Raw genomic sequence first — 16,716 nt, 5'->3', positions numbered from 1 at the left:
GGCGGGCGGGGTAGTGGCACCGCACACAGCGGTGAGGACAGTGAGCCACTCAGCGCCAAACTTCATAACCTGATCCAAAATGGAGTCGTCGCGGAGGCTTCTGGAAAGCGTAGTTTCCCTCAGAGGGTTGTTCGGCGCATGGGCAGAGCCCTCTTCTGTCACCCGCGGAAGTTTTGTCCTTTGCCTAGGGGGGACTGGGGAGCGGGGGGCGCTGGGGAAGCTGGGGGACTGGGGGGCTGGGGAGGCTGGAGGGGGTGACTGAGCACCACAGCATCCTCCGGGCCTGGGGGCCTCGGAGTCTGACGGGTGCAAGCGGGCGAGCGCAGGACCCCCCACTCCGGGAGGCGGCGGGAGGGGCGCGGGGCGAACTGGGGGAGGGAGGGGAGGGCAGCGGTGGAGAGGTCGGTCTGAGCCTCCGCCCGGGTGACGTGGCGCTCATTCACCGCTTCCTCGTCCGCCCGCCACGTTGGCGTCCGCCCGCTGCTCAGCCACCCCCGAGCGTCTGCGGCGGAGGCCGTGGGACTCCCTGACACCGCTGTCACCGAGGTGAGAGTCGCCCTGGGCGCACAGAGCGGGACAGTCGTGCAGAGTGCCGAGGAACCAGCAGGGCGGGATGCTTCCCGGTTTCTCGTGCAGGGTCCTTTCATCTCGGCCCTCTAGGCGCGAACACTGGAGGCTATTTGATTTACCCAGTACCTGCGGGTGGCCTTAATCCTCTTTTGTTTTACTCTGTGGTTCCCACCAGTCCCTGGCGGTCCTGTCTGCGTTTGTTTTCTGCGCAGCAGCTGAAAACAAAGCGATGAAGCATACTTGATCATACCTGGAGTTTTCTATTTCTAAAAATTCTTGAGTCTCCTCTCGATCCCTTTAGTGTGAACGATTAATTAAGGCTCTCCCTACATCCCTCAACCAGCTTTTGTGAGATTGTTGAGCCGTTATTTGGAAGAACAGTATTTCTTCTTAAAATCCCTTTCAAAATTAAATTTTACTAAGAAGGTGAATATTGTATTCATCCTCGGAGGGAATAGAAATGAGGCAGATTGGTTGGGGGAGGGGTGCGCGATCCGGTCTTGTAGCTCCAGACTAGTTTGAAGCTGTTGATCCTCGTGCCATGCCTCATCCTTGGGAATACTGGGTTTACAGGTGTGTGCCATCAAGTCTAACAGACACAGATTTTCTTCTTTAAAAGATGAAAACTGTAGTTCATTTATGTTCTCTATTATGAAGGCGATTTCCTAATGCTCATTTGTATCTGGCCGTTTTACTTACATATTAGGCATTTTGAAAGCGTTCTGCTGGCTGGATTTGAGCATTTGGTTCTTTTAACTGTATACTCGATATGCCTGTTTAGGGCATGTGGAACTAAAACTGTTGTCTAATTAATGACTTTTTAAAAAACAAGGTCTCACTATGTATTACAAGCTGGTCTAACTCTGAATGTGTAGCTTAAGCTGGCCTTGATCTTACTGTCCTCCTGCCCCAGGCTTTGCAGTGCTGGGGTTAAAGGTGTGCATCACCGCATCTCACTTCAAATTGATATTTTGGGATAGATTTGTTTCAAAACTAGATTTGGGAGTCATGTCAAAGTTTGTTAAAACGTAACTAAAATTTACCCCAGATTTAGCCTGTTTTGTGAGGACATTGAAACTAAGTCCCTGCAATAGAATGAAAGACAAAATGTATCACATGTAAATGAGAACTTGTCGTATGTAAATGAGAATGGGTCATTTGTAAATGAAATACATCATATGTAAATGAGAATGTATCATAAAGTTCTTGAAGAAGTGTTTTGTTTTCTTTTTGCATTAAGACTGTCATTTAGGGAGAAGATGTGTCTCATGTTTGAAAGCTTTAAAGTGACTTTCTATTAACTTTTGGGGAGTTGTACTAACAGAAAAAAAAATGTTATCACCAATGTAAACACAGTTCTCAGTGTTCGAATGTTGTACCTCCTTTGAAGTGATCTATTATTCAGTGTTTAAGTGTTCAGTTCTTTTGTATTAGTCAGTAAGCAAACACCGGCTTTTCAAACAGACAGTTGAAATGTTTAGATTTAGTTAAAAAAAAAAAAACTGTCTTGGGCTCATCACGGTTATGTTAGATAAGTATTACTTCATCGTAGACCTTCTGATTGGGTCAAAAGGACAGCTTCTCTGTAGATAGTGCTAAAATGCTGTATACAAATTTCTCACAGGAGACCCGGAGCTGTGGCATCCCATTTCTTATGACTTCACCCTCCCAGCTTTAAAGGGTAGAGAAGCCCTTTCTAAAAACTCAACAGAAAATGAACAAGTTCAAGGTGAGTAACCTAAAGTGTTTAACTCTGTGTGTGCACACATGTTCAGTGAGGTTTTTCTGAAGAGAATCTATGGGGTTGGAGAATTGACTCAGTGGTTAAGAGCAGTTGTTGCTTTTATAGAGGACCCAGGTTTGATTCCCAGCACTGACATAGTTTCTCAAAGCCATCGGTAACTCCTGTTCCAGAGAATCGATGCCCTCTTCTGACCTCCGCAGCTACCACCATTTACATGGTGCACATACATACATACATACATACATACATACATACATACATGCATGCATGCATGCAAGCAGGCCACTCATACACATAAAATAAAATAAATAAATCTAAAAAGATAGAAAGCATCTCTATATTTAACTAGGAAAGTATGACTGGTTTAAAATCACCTTTAGGGTTAAATAAAACAGTAGCTCTCAAAGTATGGTCTGCAGAGCCCCAAGTGCCCTCCAACCTTTTTGAGGGATTTGGTAATGTCAAAGGTCGTATTATTAATGAGCAAATTGCGTTTGTCCGAGTGGTGTGAAGGCAATGATAGGTTGATGACTGCCCTGCAGGACTGAAAACAAGGAGGATGATGTCAGGGAACAGCTGAGGAAAGATTGCACAAGTTGAGTAGCAGAAGTGTGAGTTACATTGACATATGGAATGTACTGTTGTACATCTTTGGCACATATTATTGTACAGTGTTTACATATTAAATATAGTGTAGAGAGACTCATTCCTGAGGTCTGACACAGATAAGACTCAGTAGGCAGGGATGCAATCTTCAGGAGAGAACTAGGTGGTAAAGTCATTAAGGAAACAATCCCTAGATCAAATCTACTGGGAACTGGATCTCTCTCTCTCTCTCTCTCTCTCTCTCTCTCTCTCTCTCTCACACACACACACACACACTCACACACACACACACACTCACACACGCCACCTCTCAATGTGTGATTTTGTATATCTATATGATTTTGGGCCCTCAAATGAATGAAAACATACTATATCTGTCACTCTGATAATGGCTTGACTCAGTTAATGTTTATCTGCCATCACATCTATTGACCTGCAAAACACCATATCTTCTTTATTCCTTAGGGCAGAAATTCCTTTGTGTGTAGATGCCACATTTTCTTTATCCATTTTTCTGTTGTTGGACACAGGTTAGTTTTATATTGCAGCTATTATAAATAGTGCTACAGTAAATATTGATGTTCAAGTGTCTTCATGATATGTTGATTTAAGTCTTTTTGTTTTATTTTATAATCAGAAAGGGAAAGGGGATTGTAGTGGGAATTGTTTTGTAAAATTATTAGTAGTAGTAAAATATGAGTATTTAATATATGTCTTAATCTCGGCTAGCTAAACTATGAGTTACCTTAAATGCCATGTAATGGAGAAACACGGGCCCTTAAGATATAGGCATCATGAATGTTGTTGCCATTTGGTGCTGGTTGTTACTGTGTACTTTGGTTACTAAGAGTGAACCTGAATGGAGTCCAAGTTACTTTGACATAGAAGTCTGAGTATGTCTGAGAGCTTGTCAGAGCCCTTAATTTGTTGTATCTTTACATTTCAAAATACTTGAAAATTCTTTCAGAATTTGCTACAGTATATTTTTGATCAGGTCATCCCTAGTCCCCAACTCCTACCAGATCCACCTCTGCTTCCCTGCCCACCCAACTTTGTGTCCTCATTAAAAAAGAAAGAAAGAAAACTTAAATCCAATATTTTGATAAATGTGGTTTTCCACTGGAGCCAGACTACCTATACGGAGCCACAGCTTTAAAAAAAAAAAAAAGTTCTTGGTGGTGACACACGCCTTTAATCCCAGCACGTAGGAGGCAGAGGCAGGTGGATCTCTGTGAGTTTGAGGCTAGCCTGGTCTACAGGGTGAGTGCCAGGACAAGTTAGGGCTACACAAAGAAACTGTCTTGAAATACGACCCCCCCCAAAACACCCAAAACTATTCTTCCTCTCCCAGCAGCTATCAGTTGTTGATAGCTCCTCAGCTAAGGGTAGGACTTGATCCCCTCCCCAGTTTGGAATTTCATCTGGCATGAGTTTGCACAGGTTTTGTGCATGCTTTCATAACCATTGTGAATTCATGTATGTCCCCATGTGCCTGGAAAACACAATTTTCCTCTTTTTAAAAATGTTTAAATTGTTTTTTACATTCCAATCATAGTTCCCCCTCCCCTTTCCCCCACTTCCCTCCCCCCAACTCCCATCTGCTCCTCAGAGGGGGTAAGGCCTCCCCTAGGAAGTCTCTAAGTCTGTCCCATCATCTCCTTGAGGCAGGACCGAGACACTTCTCCAGCCCCCACCCCACCCCTGTGTCTAGGCTGGGCAAGGTGTCTCTCCATATAGAATGGGCTCCAGTATGTCAGCTTGTGCTTTAGTGTTAGATCTTGGAGCCACTGCCAGTGACCTCATATATTGTTCCAGTCACACCATTGTCACCTATATTAAGGGAGTCTAGTTCAGTCTTATGCAGGTTCCCCATTTGTCAGATCTGAGTCAGTGATCTCTCACTAGCTCAAGTTAGCTGATTCTGTGGGTTTTCCTTTCATGGTCTTGACCCCTTTGGAAAACACCATTTAACTGTAGTTAATGCCACTGCCTCTGGCACTACAGTCTCTCCACTGATCCCTGAGACCTGGGAGACAGAGGGCATGATAGACTGTCCAGTTAGGTCTGAGCATGCTACAGTCTCCTATTGCAGTTAGGTCTGTGTTGATCACCAGCGACTACGAAAAGAAGCTTCTTGGTGAGGGTTGAGAGATTCCTTAATCTGTGGTACAGTGATAAAAACTTAGGTCGTTTATTACTGTGTTCATTTAGCAGAATAATAATAGGTTCTTCCCTAGGGCCCATGACCTAACCAGCAGCAGGTTTTTAGTTCTGTTAATGGTACCAGGTATGAGTTCTATATTGTGAAGCGGGCGTTAAAGCTAGTTGGTTATTCCCATAGCATTTATGATGCTATTGTACCAGTTGGCACATCTTGCTAGGACAATCATTACAGAGGCTCAGTGAGATGGCTGGTGATTTTCTATTGTGCATAGAACCTTCCAGCGCTATGAAAACTAGCCAATGGGCAGCTTCCAGGTCGGTACCAGCTTGATTTATCCATGTCTTATGACTCAAGTATATGATACTTTCAGCAATAGGGTCTTGCCATCAAGTTCTGTGGACAACTAAGTCATGGCAATAGCCCGTGATATTTGAGTTGTCTGTGAGACCCCACTGACCAACAGCTCAAAAAACCTGGCACTAGGATTTTTATTTGATAGCCCAATGTATCTGGGAGAAGTATTGGACCTATTATAGAATGACGCTACTCAAGCTCCTTTCAAATATGATTTGTATGTATATTTCTAGGAAGCTTCTGTAGTAATTTTACATATTTCTATTCAAAGGCATTTAGTGTAGGTTATCCCTCTCCATATGCCTCCTCTACCCTGCCTTCCTATTTCCCACCCACCTTAACTCTTCCTGATCCGTTATTCCTCTTTCTTCCTCCATACCACTTGTGTTCTATTCCCCCTCTTACTAGTCTCCTGCTTTCTATAGGAATTTGAACACATATCTAAGGAGTCAGAGCTAACCTGTACATGGTGACATTTATCATTTCCTTGGTGTAGGTTGCCTCACGCAGAATGATTTCCAGTTCTATTTATTTATCTTCAATTTTCTTTTTTTTTTTTTTGATGGCCAAATAATATTCCATTGTGTGTATATACTACATTTTCATTTTCCACTCATCCTGTGATGGACATCTCACTGAACTAAAACATTTCTGCACCGCAAAGGAAATGGTTGCCAGAATGAAACGATGGCCTGCATAATGGGAGAAAATCTCTTCAACTGTTCAGTCATCGAACAGGGATTAATAGCCAGAATATATAAAGACCCAAAAACGTAAGCACAAATAGAATGAATAAATCAATACATACACAAAACTTGCTTGCAAATGGAGAAATACAAATGGCCAGAACATATGTGAAAAATGTTCAGCATGTTTGATCATTAGGGAAATATAAATTCAATTTTTAGTGAATTAGTTCTTTTTTGTGTGTGAAAAGCTTTCAACATTATGTAGATCAGGTTTGCCTCAAACTTATGGCTATTGGTCTGCCTCTGCTTTCTGTGTGCTGGCAGAACCACATACATTTTATATTAGCTCTGACAAGTATAAAATGCCTTGTCAAAATTGGATTGGAATTATTACATTAAATATGCTGATTGGTATATATATTATATATTATACAGGCCATGCACGTGTTTGGTTGGATTAATATTTAAGTATTCAATGGTACTATATATAGAAATACATATTAAAATATGTTGATCTTAATTATTAGCCACAGAAAATGCTTTGATGATTCTTTGAGGCTGCCCACATAAATATATTTTATCTACAAAGAAAAATAGTTTTATTTATCCTTTTGTAGTTTAAATTTTCTTTCATATCACTGGCTATGATTTCTATCTAGGATGATGTTGGAATAGGACTACCTTCCTAGAGATTTTTTAGTATATAACATACTTTGCTAACAGAAGAATAGACTTTTGAACCAGCACCTGAGCAATGGTCTCATACCTCATCATAATAAAACCAACTTTTATTGTGATTTGATTATGAATAAAATAAATTCCTAAAAGTCAGGGAGGATGCTGAGAGTTCCCATCATTAAACACAAGCATGAAGCAAGGGCTTCCTTCTGGGGTACCACACCACCTAAATCTCCCCAAACAGTGCCACCAACTGGAAGCCACAGTCAGTGAACCCCAGGCCCAAGTGAGAAACCCTATCCCAGAAAAACAAAAGCACAAAAGTAAAACAAAAACCCAGATGGACACATGTGAACACGAACCTGCAAAGCCTAACCCCAGAGATGTACCTCTTCCAGCGAGGCCACACCTCCTAGTCCTCCCTAACCAGCACCACCACCTGGGGACCAATATTCAAATGCAGCGCCTGTGGAGGACATTCTCCTTCAAGCCACCACAAGGAGGAGAACAGAGAAAGAGATGGTGTCAACCTCTGGCCTCCACATTTGCACACACAGTGCACACGTCTGGCTGCACACAAACACACGAACACAAAAGCTCTGTTATACTTCTTGGTTTGCCTGTGTCTTCGATACTGTGTGTATTGCTCATGTCTCTGTCATGTACCATGTGCCCTGCTGTCCTAGTTTTCTCTATAGATCACTGATCCACCCCTATAACCCCACCACATACTTCTGTCTCATTAGTGGCTCCTGTTGTCTGCATCTATAAAAGTGGGTGAGCATTATAAAAATGTCTAAGGCAGTCCACATGGTGTAAAATTGAGGAATATCTACTCACATTTTTTCTCTTAAATAAACTTAAATTCGAAAAATGATGTGGACTCTTTGATTCACCAAGTTGGACTTCGTTGGAATTGTACTTTGGTCGTCATTGGTGCCCTATCTGCAGTGAAGAGACATTTGTTAGTGTCTCCCCGAGAAAAGTTCACACAGCGGATGCAAATAAATATGACATGAGGTCTGTTACATGTATGTACAAAATATGTTTTCTGGGGACAAAGGAAAAGCACCAAACATTCTTGGTGTTCTGTTACCTGACTTCATAAGTTAATTAACTTAGTTTTACACCCTGTTCTCCTTTTATGTCGTTTACATTTTCCTACAGTTGTTATTCCTCATACTTCCATATCATTGCCAACTATGAACTCTTTATTTCTTCTAGCTTTTATTAGATGGTTTGACCACCTTATAAAATCTAACAGCTGTTTCACAATGCAAGTAACTGTCGCCGTCTGAACATACTTCTGCCATAGCATTGGCTGCAAAAGAGACATTAAGGATCTGTATCTTTGCCTCTTGACAAAAAGAAACTCCTTGACAAAATGTAGCCAGCCAGCATGGCTATAACAAGTCCACTCAGAACTAGTTTAATGAACTAGCCTTTTCTTTTTTGTCCTTTGTCCTGGGGTTGAACTCAGGGCCTTGCACATGCTAAGCAAGCATGCTCTACCCCCCCAACCCTTGTACCTTCCTGTCAGTCACGCAGACTGAACTGGAATTGTTGTTTCAGGGACCCGTGACACTAAGGGATGTTACTGTGGAATTCACCAAGGCAGAATGGGAGTTACTGACCCCAGCCCAGAAGTCCCTTTACAAGAATGTGATGCTGGAGAACTACCGTCACCTGCTTGCTGTGGGTGAGAGAACTTCCCTCATCTATGACCCCAGTTGTCTCCGTTTCTCCTCCCATGCACTGGAACATGTAAGGTCTCTGTAAAGTCGAGTGACACGTTGTATCATGATCCCAAGTCAGCCTGCTTGGGGACACCTGAAAAACTATGTGTGTCTCTACATCTTCATTTAAAGAATAAACTTGTGAAGCACAGGTGAGACCCTCACCGTTTTCCTGAAATTGTACCTCACTTCCAAGGAAATCTGTGTCATCCCCTTTATCTTTAACAGGCTACCGCGTGGTTAAGCGGAGTGTGATCTCCAAGCTGAAGCAAGGAAAAGAGCCATGGGTATCAGGAAGAGAACTTTCAAATCGGAGTCGTGCTGGTGCGTTTGAAAAAAGTCATGTTGCGTGTGGTCCTCGAAATACTTGTCGAGAATGCCTCTTGAAATAGTTTCTCAGGAATCTCCCTAAGATCTCTAGAGTTCTAGAATCGATTGAAGATACTGTCTACATATGTTTGAATTCTACATCACACCATTTTTTTCTTTTTTCCTTAGAAATCCCCCCTCTACACTTTTCGCTTTTTCTTTTTCCTTTTTCTTTTCTTTTTTTCTTTTTATTAAGACAGGGTTTCTCTGTGTACCCCTGGCTTTCCTGGAACTTGTTCTGTAGACCAGGCCTGCTTCAAACTCAGAGAGCTACAGGGCCTCTGCTTCCCACATGCTTAGAGTAAAGGTGTGCACCATTGTGGAAATCCCTCTTTTTTTAGACATTCCTAAAACAGCTTTACATCTCTTTTCTCTGTGAAAATTGAATTCCTGTGCTATCTTAGCTCAGAGTTTTGTCTTTCATTTCCAAATGTCCAATTTTCCACTACCACTGGAACATGGGACCATATAACCTTAAAGATGTTTTCACAGACTACCTCTCACCTCTCCTCTATTAACAACAGAATACTATTCTTAGCACCAGTTTTAACTTCCTAGTTTGTCTTTAAACTCTGAATTCTGATTCTAAATCATGATGCTGCTTGTCAATTATATTTCTTTCAGCAGAACTGATGGTTCTGCTTGGGTTTTCCCTGAGCATGCAGCTGTGCACATTATTTGCAGAGATGTAAAACCAAGGTGATCTCCATCTGTCTTCTGACACGTGTGCTGATTGGCAATGCTTGACACACACTGCTTGTTTGCTAGACAGTTGTTGGGTGAACAAATGTTTAGTAACAAGAGATACTGCCTACTTTCTGCTTTATAAAAATCCTCCAAGGACTTCCCCTTTCAAAAACCGAAGCATGCGCTTTTCCACTGAGAACCGACCCTTTGATATCTTTGCCCTATTTGGTGTCACATTGTACTTTCTTACTCCTGTTTTTCTTAGACTTAAAAAACACCGAGACTGGGTCTCAAGTTGACCTTAAACATGTCACCCTTTGTTTCCTGTGCAATAATTTTTAAGGATCTTGTAGTAAGTTGGAAGGAGAGCGAAAGGAGCTAAAATATAAAAACAAAACTCGTGACGTTCATCGAATCATGGGTAATAAATAATGTTTTGGAAATGCAGGATTTGGACCAGGTCAGGATATGATCAGGATTGGAAATCTCTGATGCAACAACTAGGAATTTACTCTCCCAAATAGTTTGTCCCCTGATTTTTCTTTTGTCCTTCCTTTCCAATGTATGTGTTCCTAGTTCCTCTTGTTCAGGTGAAAATTATGCTAACCATATGAAAAGTAAATGCCTAAATAACAGGGATATTCCTCAACATATGAGGAGATTGATAGTCTGAGAAATTCACTTTATTGTTGATGTCCAGATTGGCCTGGACAGATGATGAAGTACAGTACAAGCGTGTGCTCTGCTAACTGCAGTAATATAAGTCTGCCTGGAGATTCATTTTTGGTTTCTGTTATCCATGGTCGACTGCAGTCTGGAGATATTAAGTGGAAAATTCCAGAAATCAACAGTTCATAAAGTTTAAAGCATGTGTCGTTCTGAGCAGCATGGTGAATTCTTGAGTAGGCTGTTGTTGGTCACATGCCGTTCTGAGCAGCATGATGAATTCTTGAGTAGGCTGTTGTTGGTCACTAGCATGAATAGTCTTTTCCTCCACTGCAGCCACATTGTGTGCTGCTTGCATTAGTCACTTGGTAGCCATCTTGGTTGTCTGGTCGATTGTGGAAGGACCATAGTGCTTATGCTCAAGTGATTCTCATTTTATTTACTAGAAGTCTCAAAACAAAAATCCTGGAAACTTAGCTATGCCAAAGGGAAGCTTTTAAGTACTTTTTCCTAATGAGGAAAGTATATCATACTAAATTAGGGGGGAAAGCCATAGGGTGTATATAGTACAGGACTATCTGGTTTCAGGCATCCACTAGGAACACCGTTAAACAGTAACCTGTGTTTGGAGATATAAAGGCCTGTATGTGAAGCCATCCAATTACTCTCTACTCTTGACTGTGGGTATCACTAGCTGCTTCAGGTTTCTGCCTTGACTATCCTGCAGTGATAGACTCTCATCCTGAATTGTAAATGGAATAAGCCCTGACCCTCTAAAAGTGCTCTGTCAGGTCATTTTATGCCTGAAGCAGAAATGAAACTAGAATATTCTTATGTCAAAAACAAAAGTCTAGGGGCTGGAGAGATGGCTCATCAGTTAAGAGCACTGGCTGCTCTTCCAGAGGACCTGATTTCAATTCCCAGAACCCACATGGCAGCTCACAGCTGTCTGTGACTCCAGTTCCAGAAGATCTGACACCCACACACAGATACACAGGCAGGCAAAACACCAATGCACACAAAATTAGTGAATCTTAAAAAAAAAAAAAAAAAGTCTAACAAAGCCTGAAACTCACTTAGCAGGCACTGAAGGAACCTGATTATAAACCCAAACATCTCCGACATCTCTGTCAGCGTAACTCTAAAAACCTGGAGGTGAAAGCTGAGACAAAAAAGAAAGAACATGGCTCAGAGAACAAAATATGTTGCTGATTAGTAATGTGGGAATCAAAGAACCCTGCTCTCTCATTAAGGACAGTGAACAGGAAGTTGAATAAGATAATAGTGGGCATCTATGGCTAGGAGTTACTGGCGTGGGGGCGGGGAGAGCAATTGCATGCATGCATTTCTTTGGCTCCTCTGGATTTCTCAATTCTTACACAATTCAAGACCTGACCCAGGGAGCAGCATCTCCCACCTTTAAGCTGCTTCTTCCCACATCAATTAACATAATCACCACAGGCCCACAGACCTAGGAGATTCCCCTTGAGACTTTCTAGGGTAACAAGGAAAACTGTCACAAATGGTATAGAGGAAAATTTCATTTGAGAGTGCTTTCATCTTGACAGACTTAACTGAAGACTAAGAATCAACCTTTGACCATAATGGTGTGTTAAAATCTTGATTCCTTTGTAGACAAACAACAGAATATTTCTGACCCCAGGACCAAACACCAGGAACGTCAGGCTGGAAATGCAAGGCAAGTTCAAAATTAAATGTGTAGGATAGAGCTTTGGGAGGAAGAATAGTCTTGTTTGAAAGTGGGGAAGAAATTGTTGATTAATACAAAATATGGTTAAACTGGCACTGGAATGAATCTCAAAGAATGTGACCCAAACAGGCATGCCTTACTGAGGGGCATGATTCAGCGTCAAAGCAGTCAAACTTTATGGTTATCTTTGCCCTTTCCTGAACTATGCAGTAAGGGAGATTTTATTCCAGAAAGTACAGTCTGGCCATTAAGAGACCCTGAGACTTCAGGGGAAGCCTCATTCTGTGGCATGTTAAGTCACTCTGTAGGTCAGTGTTTGCAGTGGAGAAGCCCTATGAACCTGATACGCACTATCATGAAACTCACCGTCAAAGTTATTCAGAGAAAACACAGCCCTGGAGAAGCTTTGAAATCAATGCATTGGGAATTCTCTCTCTAGGAAAGGAGAACTCAGCAAATGTCGGAAAACTCCCACCCAGCATGAGAGCTATGACTGCAGCGAATGTGGAAAGTCCTTCTGCCAGAAGTCTTCCCTCACCGTGCACCAGGAAACACACACCAAGAAGTCCCACGAGTGTGAGAAGTGTAGGCAATCTTTCTATACAAATGAAGAGCTTACAATACACCAGAAAGTTCACACCAGAGAAAAAACCTACCCATGTAAAGAATGTAACAAAATTTTCTACCACCTGTCATCCCTCACTAGACATCTGAGAATCCATGCAGGGGAGAAACCCTACGAATGTAGCCAGTGTGATAAATCATTCTATCAGAAGCCACATCTCACTGAACATCAGAAAACACACACAGGAGAGAAACCTTTTGAGTGTAAGGAGTGTGGGAAGTTCTTCTATGTGAAGGCATACCTCCTGGTGCATCAAAAGACACACACAGGGGAGAAACCTTTTCAGTGTAAGGAGTGTGGGAAATTCTTTTCCCAAAAGTCGCACCTCACAGTCCACCAGCGAACACACACAGGGGAGAAACCCTATAAATGTAAGGAATGTGGGAAACTCTTCTCTAGGAATTCACACCTCAAAACCCACCAGAGAACCCACACAGGAGAGAAACCCTACAAGTGTAAGGAATGTGGGAACTGCTTCTACCAGAAGTCAGCCCTCACTGTACATCAGCGAACTCACACTGGGGAGAAGCCGTTCGAATGTAGTAAGTGTGGGAAAACATTTTACTATAAGTCAGACCTCACCAAACACGAGAGAAAACACACTGGGGAGAAGCCCTATGAATGTACGGAGTGTGGCAAGTCTTTCTCTGTGAACTCGGTCCTCAGATTGCATGAAAGAACCCACACGGGGGAGAAGCCCTATGAGTGTGACATATGTGGGAAATCCTTCTCCCAGAAGTCACATTTTGTCATACATCAGAGAAAACATACGGGGGAGAAGCCCTATGAGTGCCAGGAGTGTGGGGAAAACTTTATCCAGAGGTCACAACTCAATGCACATCAGAAGACACATGCCAAGAAGGGGAAAACTAGCAAATAGTGTGAGTTCAGAGCCCCGGCCATAACTCATCCTTCTGTTGTAATCCACACAGAAAGAGAACCTTCTAAGTATCGAGAAAAACAACTGTCAGCCGTGTTTTTCTCTTATAGAATTATCGGCACATGTACAGAAGGAAATTCTGTGATGTTATTAGGAAGGACTTTACAGTATGGTCAACAGGTGACATAAACTGTGAAAATTATAAAGCATGAAAGATAACATGGGGCAGAAATCCAGTAAGCAAAAGTTCAGATGTTTCTGTCATAGCATCTAGCCCCATCCAGAGTCCACAGTGAGGACCTCTCATGGGTATCCAAGCACTCAGAAGTCTTCACACACAGCTGCACTTGTCTTAAAAAGATTGAGGGGAATTAGGGTACAGATTGCAACAGATATGGAAGCCTCATTAGGAACACATCCATCACTGAATGTTAATTATATTAATACTTTAATCATACCTATGTAGGCATTTTCAATATTTGAGATATTTTTAAGAAAAATTGAAGGAATTTACCTTGAAGTCAGCAGTCACACTGTAAGTCATGTTGCTAGTTCCAAGATTGATTTTCCTTCCTAAACGAGCAAGCAACAAAACCAGAAACCAACAGCTCTCGAGTATATCAAGCTACTTAAAAGAACAAAAGTAATCAGGAAACACCATTAAACAAAAAAGTGCTTTTGATACGTATGGAGTAGGTGTGTGGGGGTATCAACAAAACAGATTTGCAAGTGTGTGACTTGCACGTGGAAGCCATCTGTCATTGTGCCTGCGTTCAATAGCTGTACTGTGCGAGAACACTTGTGAGTCCCCACAGTGATTTCCACTGATAGTGCTGTTACTGTGACATATGTTGGTGTATACTTTAAAAGCATATTGTATCTTTTCGTCTGCTTCCTGGCACTTACAAATGGGTTCAGACATTGTTACCAAATGGACCCTTCAAAGGAAACTTAAATGTTATTGTAATTTTATCAGCTATATTGTGATCAGTCAAACTTTGGGTTGGAGATGGATTTGTAGCAGTCTAAGCTGCTTCTTACTGTAGATGTTTTGTAGCAGTATCTGTGTTTGTATTTTGTGTGAAAAATACCTCATGGTTTTCCCTTTCTTTTCTGGGTAGCGGAGGCAATGTGGCCAGTGGCTAAAAGTGAGATTCTAGGCTCTTACTATCTTGACCCAGACCCCAGCCTGGGCATGCCATGTAACTTCACTGTGCCTCAGCTTCCCTTCCTGTGAGAGCAGTGACAGGGGCATCCTAAAATTGTCTTGAGGTTGACTTAGATTGATATTTTAAAACACTTAGAACAGTGTCGTACATAAAAAACTCAACATTAGATATTGTTCTCATTAATTTGTATTTCCTGAATCACACAGTGAAAAGGTTGGCAACCCACTACGTATCTCCAGCCTTATTGCTGTTAGTGCCTTGATTTGATTTGGTTGTGTATCCACCCATGGTGGCTCAGGAGCAGATCCTGAGTAGGCAAGGCCAGGGATTGGTGAACCACGGTCCATCTGCCAGATCCACAGCCTGTTTTTTGTAGCCTATAAGCTGAGATTAGTTTTATATTACTCAATGATTGCAAGAATTAAATATTTTGTGACACATGAAGGTTGTAGGAAACAAAATTCCAGTGTTATAAATGAAGCACTTTGAGAACACTAATATAAATCCGTTTGCTTACACTCTGCCTGTGGCTGCCTTCACACTGTGCTGGCAAAGCTAATAGAGGCAAAGCTAATAGAGGCTAATAGAGCCTAAGATATTGGCGACTCAGCACTTTACCACACAGGTTTCTGTTACTCAGCGTTACACATACTGTAGCTGGTCCTGAGCCCACTCTTACAAATGTTCCGTTTACCAAACATGATGCATCAGTATATGGGTGAATGATTTCTGTGCAGTCTATTTATTTTGTTCATTGTATTTATATGTGGAAAAGGCCTAGACTTAGAAGTATTTTTCCCAAAGAAATGTGTTTTTTTTTTTTTTACTTACTGATGGAATGTAACAAATATATGAAATAAACTTTGCCTCAGTTAAATTGACTTGAATGTTCAATTGATCTTTTCCCATGATAGTCATTCATTTTCTTTCAAGTTAATGACAATTTTTCTTTCATCATTTATAATTTATACTGTCTTATAACATGGCATCTACATAATAATAACAATAATAGTAATAATTGTGTGTGCGTGCATGAATTTGTGTGTGTGCATTTGTGTGTGTGAGATTTCTTAGCCCAGTCAACTCTGCTCCCCACTGGCTGGATGAAGCCATCCAACTGACAGACTCTGGCCAGTGCCAAGGCCCATGGAAGAAATAGATCGTTTCTGCTATTTAAACTATAAAGTTGAGTATGTGGAACTGAACCACGAAGGAGGTTGTGAATAACCTTTTCATTGGATGACTAGTCTCTGGCTTCACAGGGGTGGTCTGGGATATCTGTAAGCCCTCAGGAATTTGCCCCCATTTATGCCAAGGCTAGTCTCTGGCTTCACAGGGATGAGATCTGTGGCACTCAGGAGTTTATTAACATATATGCCAACTGTTGAATTGTAAGAAGAGCTTGCCCAAGTGTAACCTCATGCATGAAAAGCAATTTTGTCCAAGTTAGATTATCACCCCTGCCTATATCTAGATCTTGAGATTATATAGCAAAAATAAACCTTCCCCAATGTCCAGAGTTTTAAAGTAAATATTGGGGAGGGAGAATTACTTTTCTTTTGGTGGGCAGTTCCTGGTAGGTTGCCCATCCCAGGGGATGTCCTCACACATGGGCAACACTAAGTAGGTTCAGTGGATTATTGTCTAAAATAATTAAAACATTGGGAGGGAGTCATATTGGACAGTCGGGGAGAGTTGGAGTAAGGGAGTGGTGTGTATATGATAAAGACATGTTGTATATATGTATCAAATTTTCAAACAATTAATAAAAGTAAGACCCAGGGATAGAGTTTATCTAAAACATTCAACATTTGGCAAGATCTTGCTGGAGGAGATGTGTCACTGGGGGCTGGCTTTGGGGTTTCAAAAGGCTGGCACCATTCCTATTGTGAATCTCTGCCTCCTACTTGTGAGTCAGATGTTCATGCCTCTGCCCTACCACTCTGAAACTGTACACACGATCAAACCCTTTTTTTCCAACAAGGAAATAAAAAAGCCCTGGTCATGGTGTTTTGTCACATCAATTGAAAACTAATTAAGAAAGTTTGCCTCCTAAAAACTTTCAAAC

General features: G+C 41.7%; 1 protein-coding gene across 1 annotated transcript; it reads left to right on the top strand.

Moving 5' to 3' along the window:
• Window positions 1-351: 351 nt before the first annotated feature.
• On the top strand, window positions 352-15,529 carry LOC127236148 (zinc finger protein 25). Its single transcript, XM_051203625.1, has 6 exons — window positions 352-546; window positions 2,195-2,299; window positions 8,378-8,504; window positions 8,770-8,865; window positions 11,899-11,962; window positions 12,414-15,529. The coding sequence occupies exons 2-6, from the start codon at window positions 2,285-2,287 to the stop codon at window positions 13,477-13,479; spliced, it is 1,368 nt and encodes a 455-aa protein (XP_051059582.1). The 5' UTR covers window positions 352-546; window positions 2,195-2,284; the 3' UTR covers window positions 13,480-15,529.
• Window positions 15,530-16,716: the final 1,187 nt, after the last annotated feature.

The sequence above is a fragment of the Phodopus roborovskii genome, unplaced genomic scaffold (assembly GCF_943737965.1).
Source record: "Phodopus roborovskii unplaced genomic scaffold, PHOROB, whole genome shotgun sequence".
NCBI classification, from domain to species: Eukaryota; Metazoa; Chordata; class Mammalia; order Rodentia; family Cricetidae; genus Phodopus; species Phodopus roborovskii.
The sequence above is the reverse complement of the archived record's forward strand: the minus strand, read 5'-3'. Positions and strand labels throughout refer to the sequence as shown.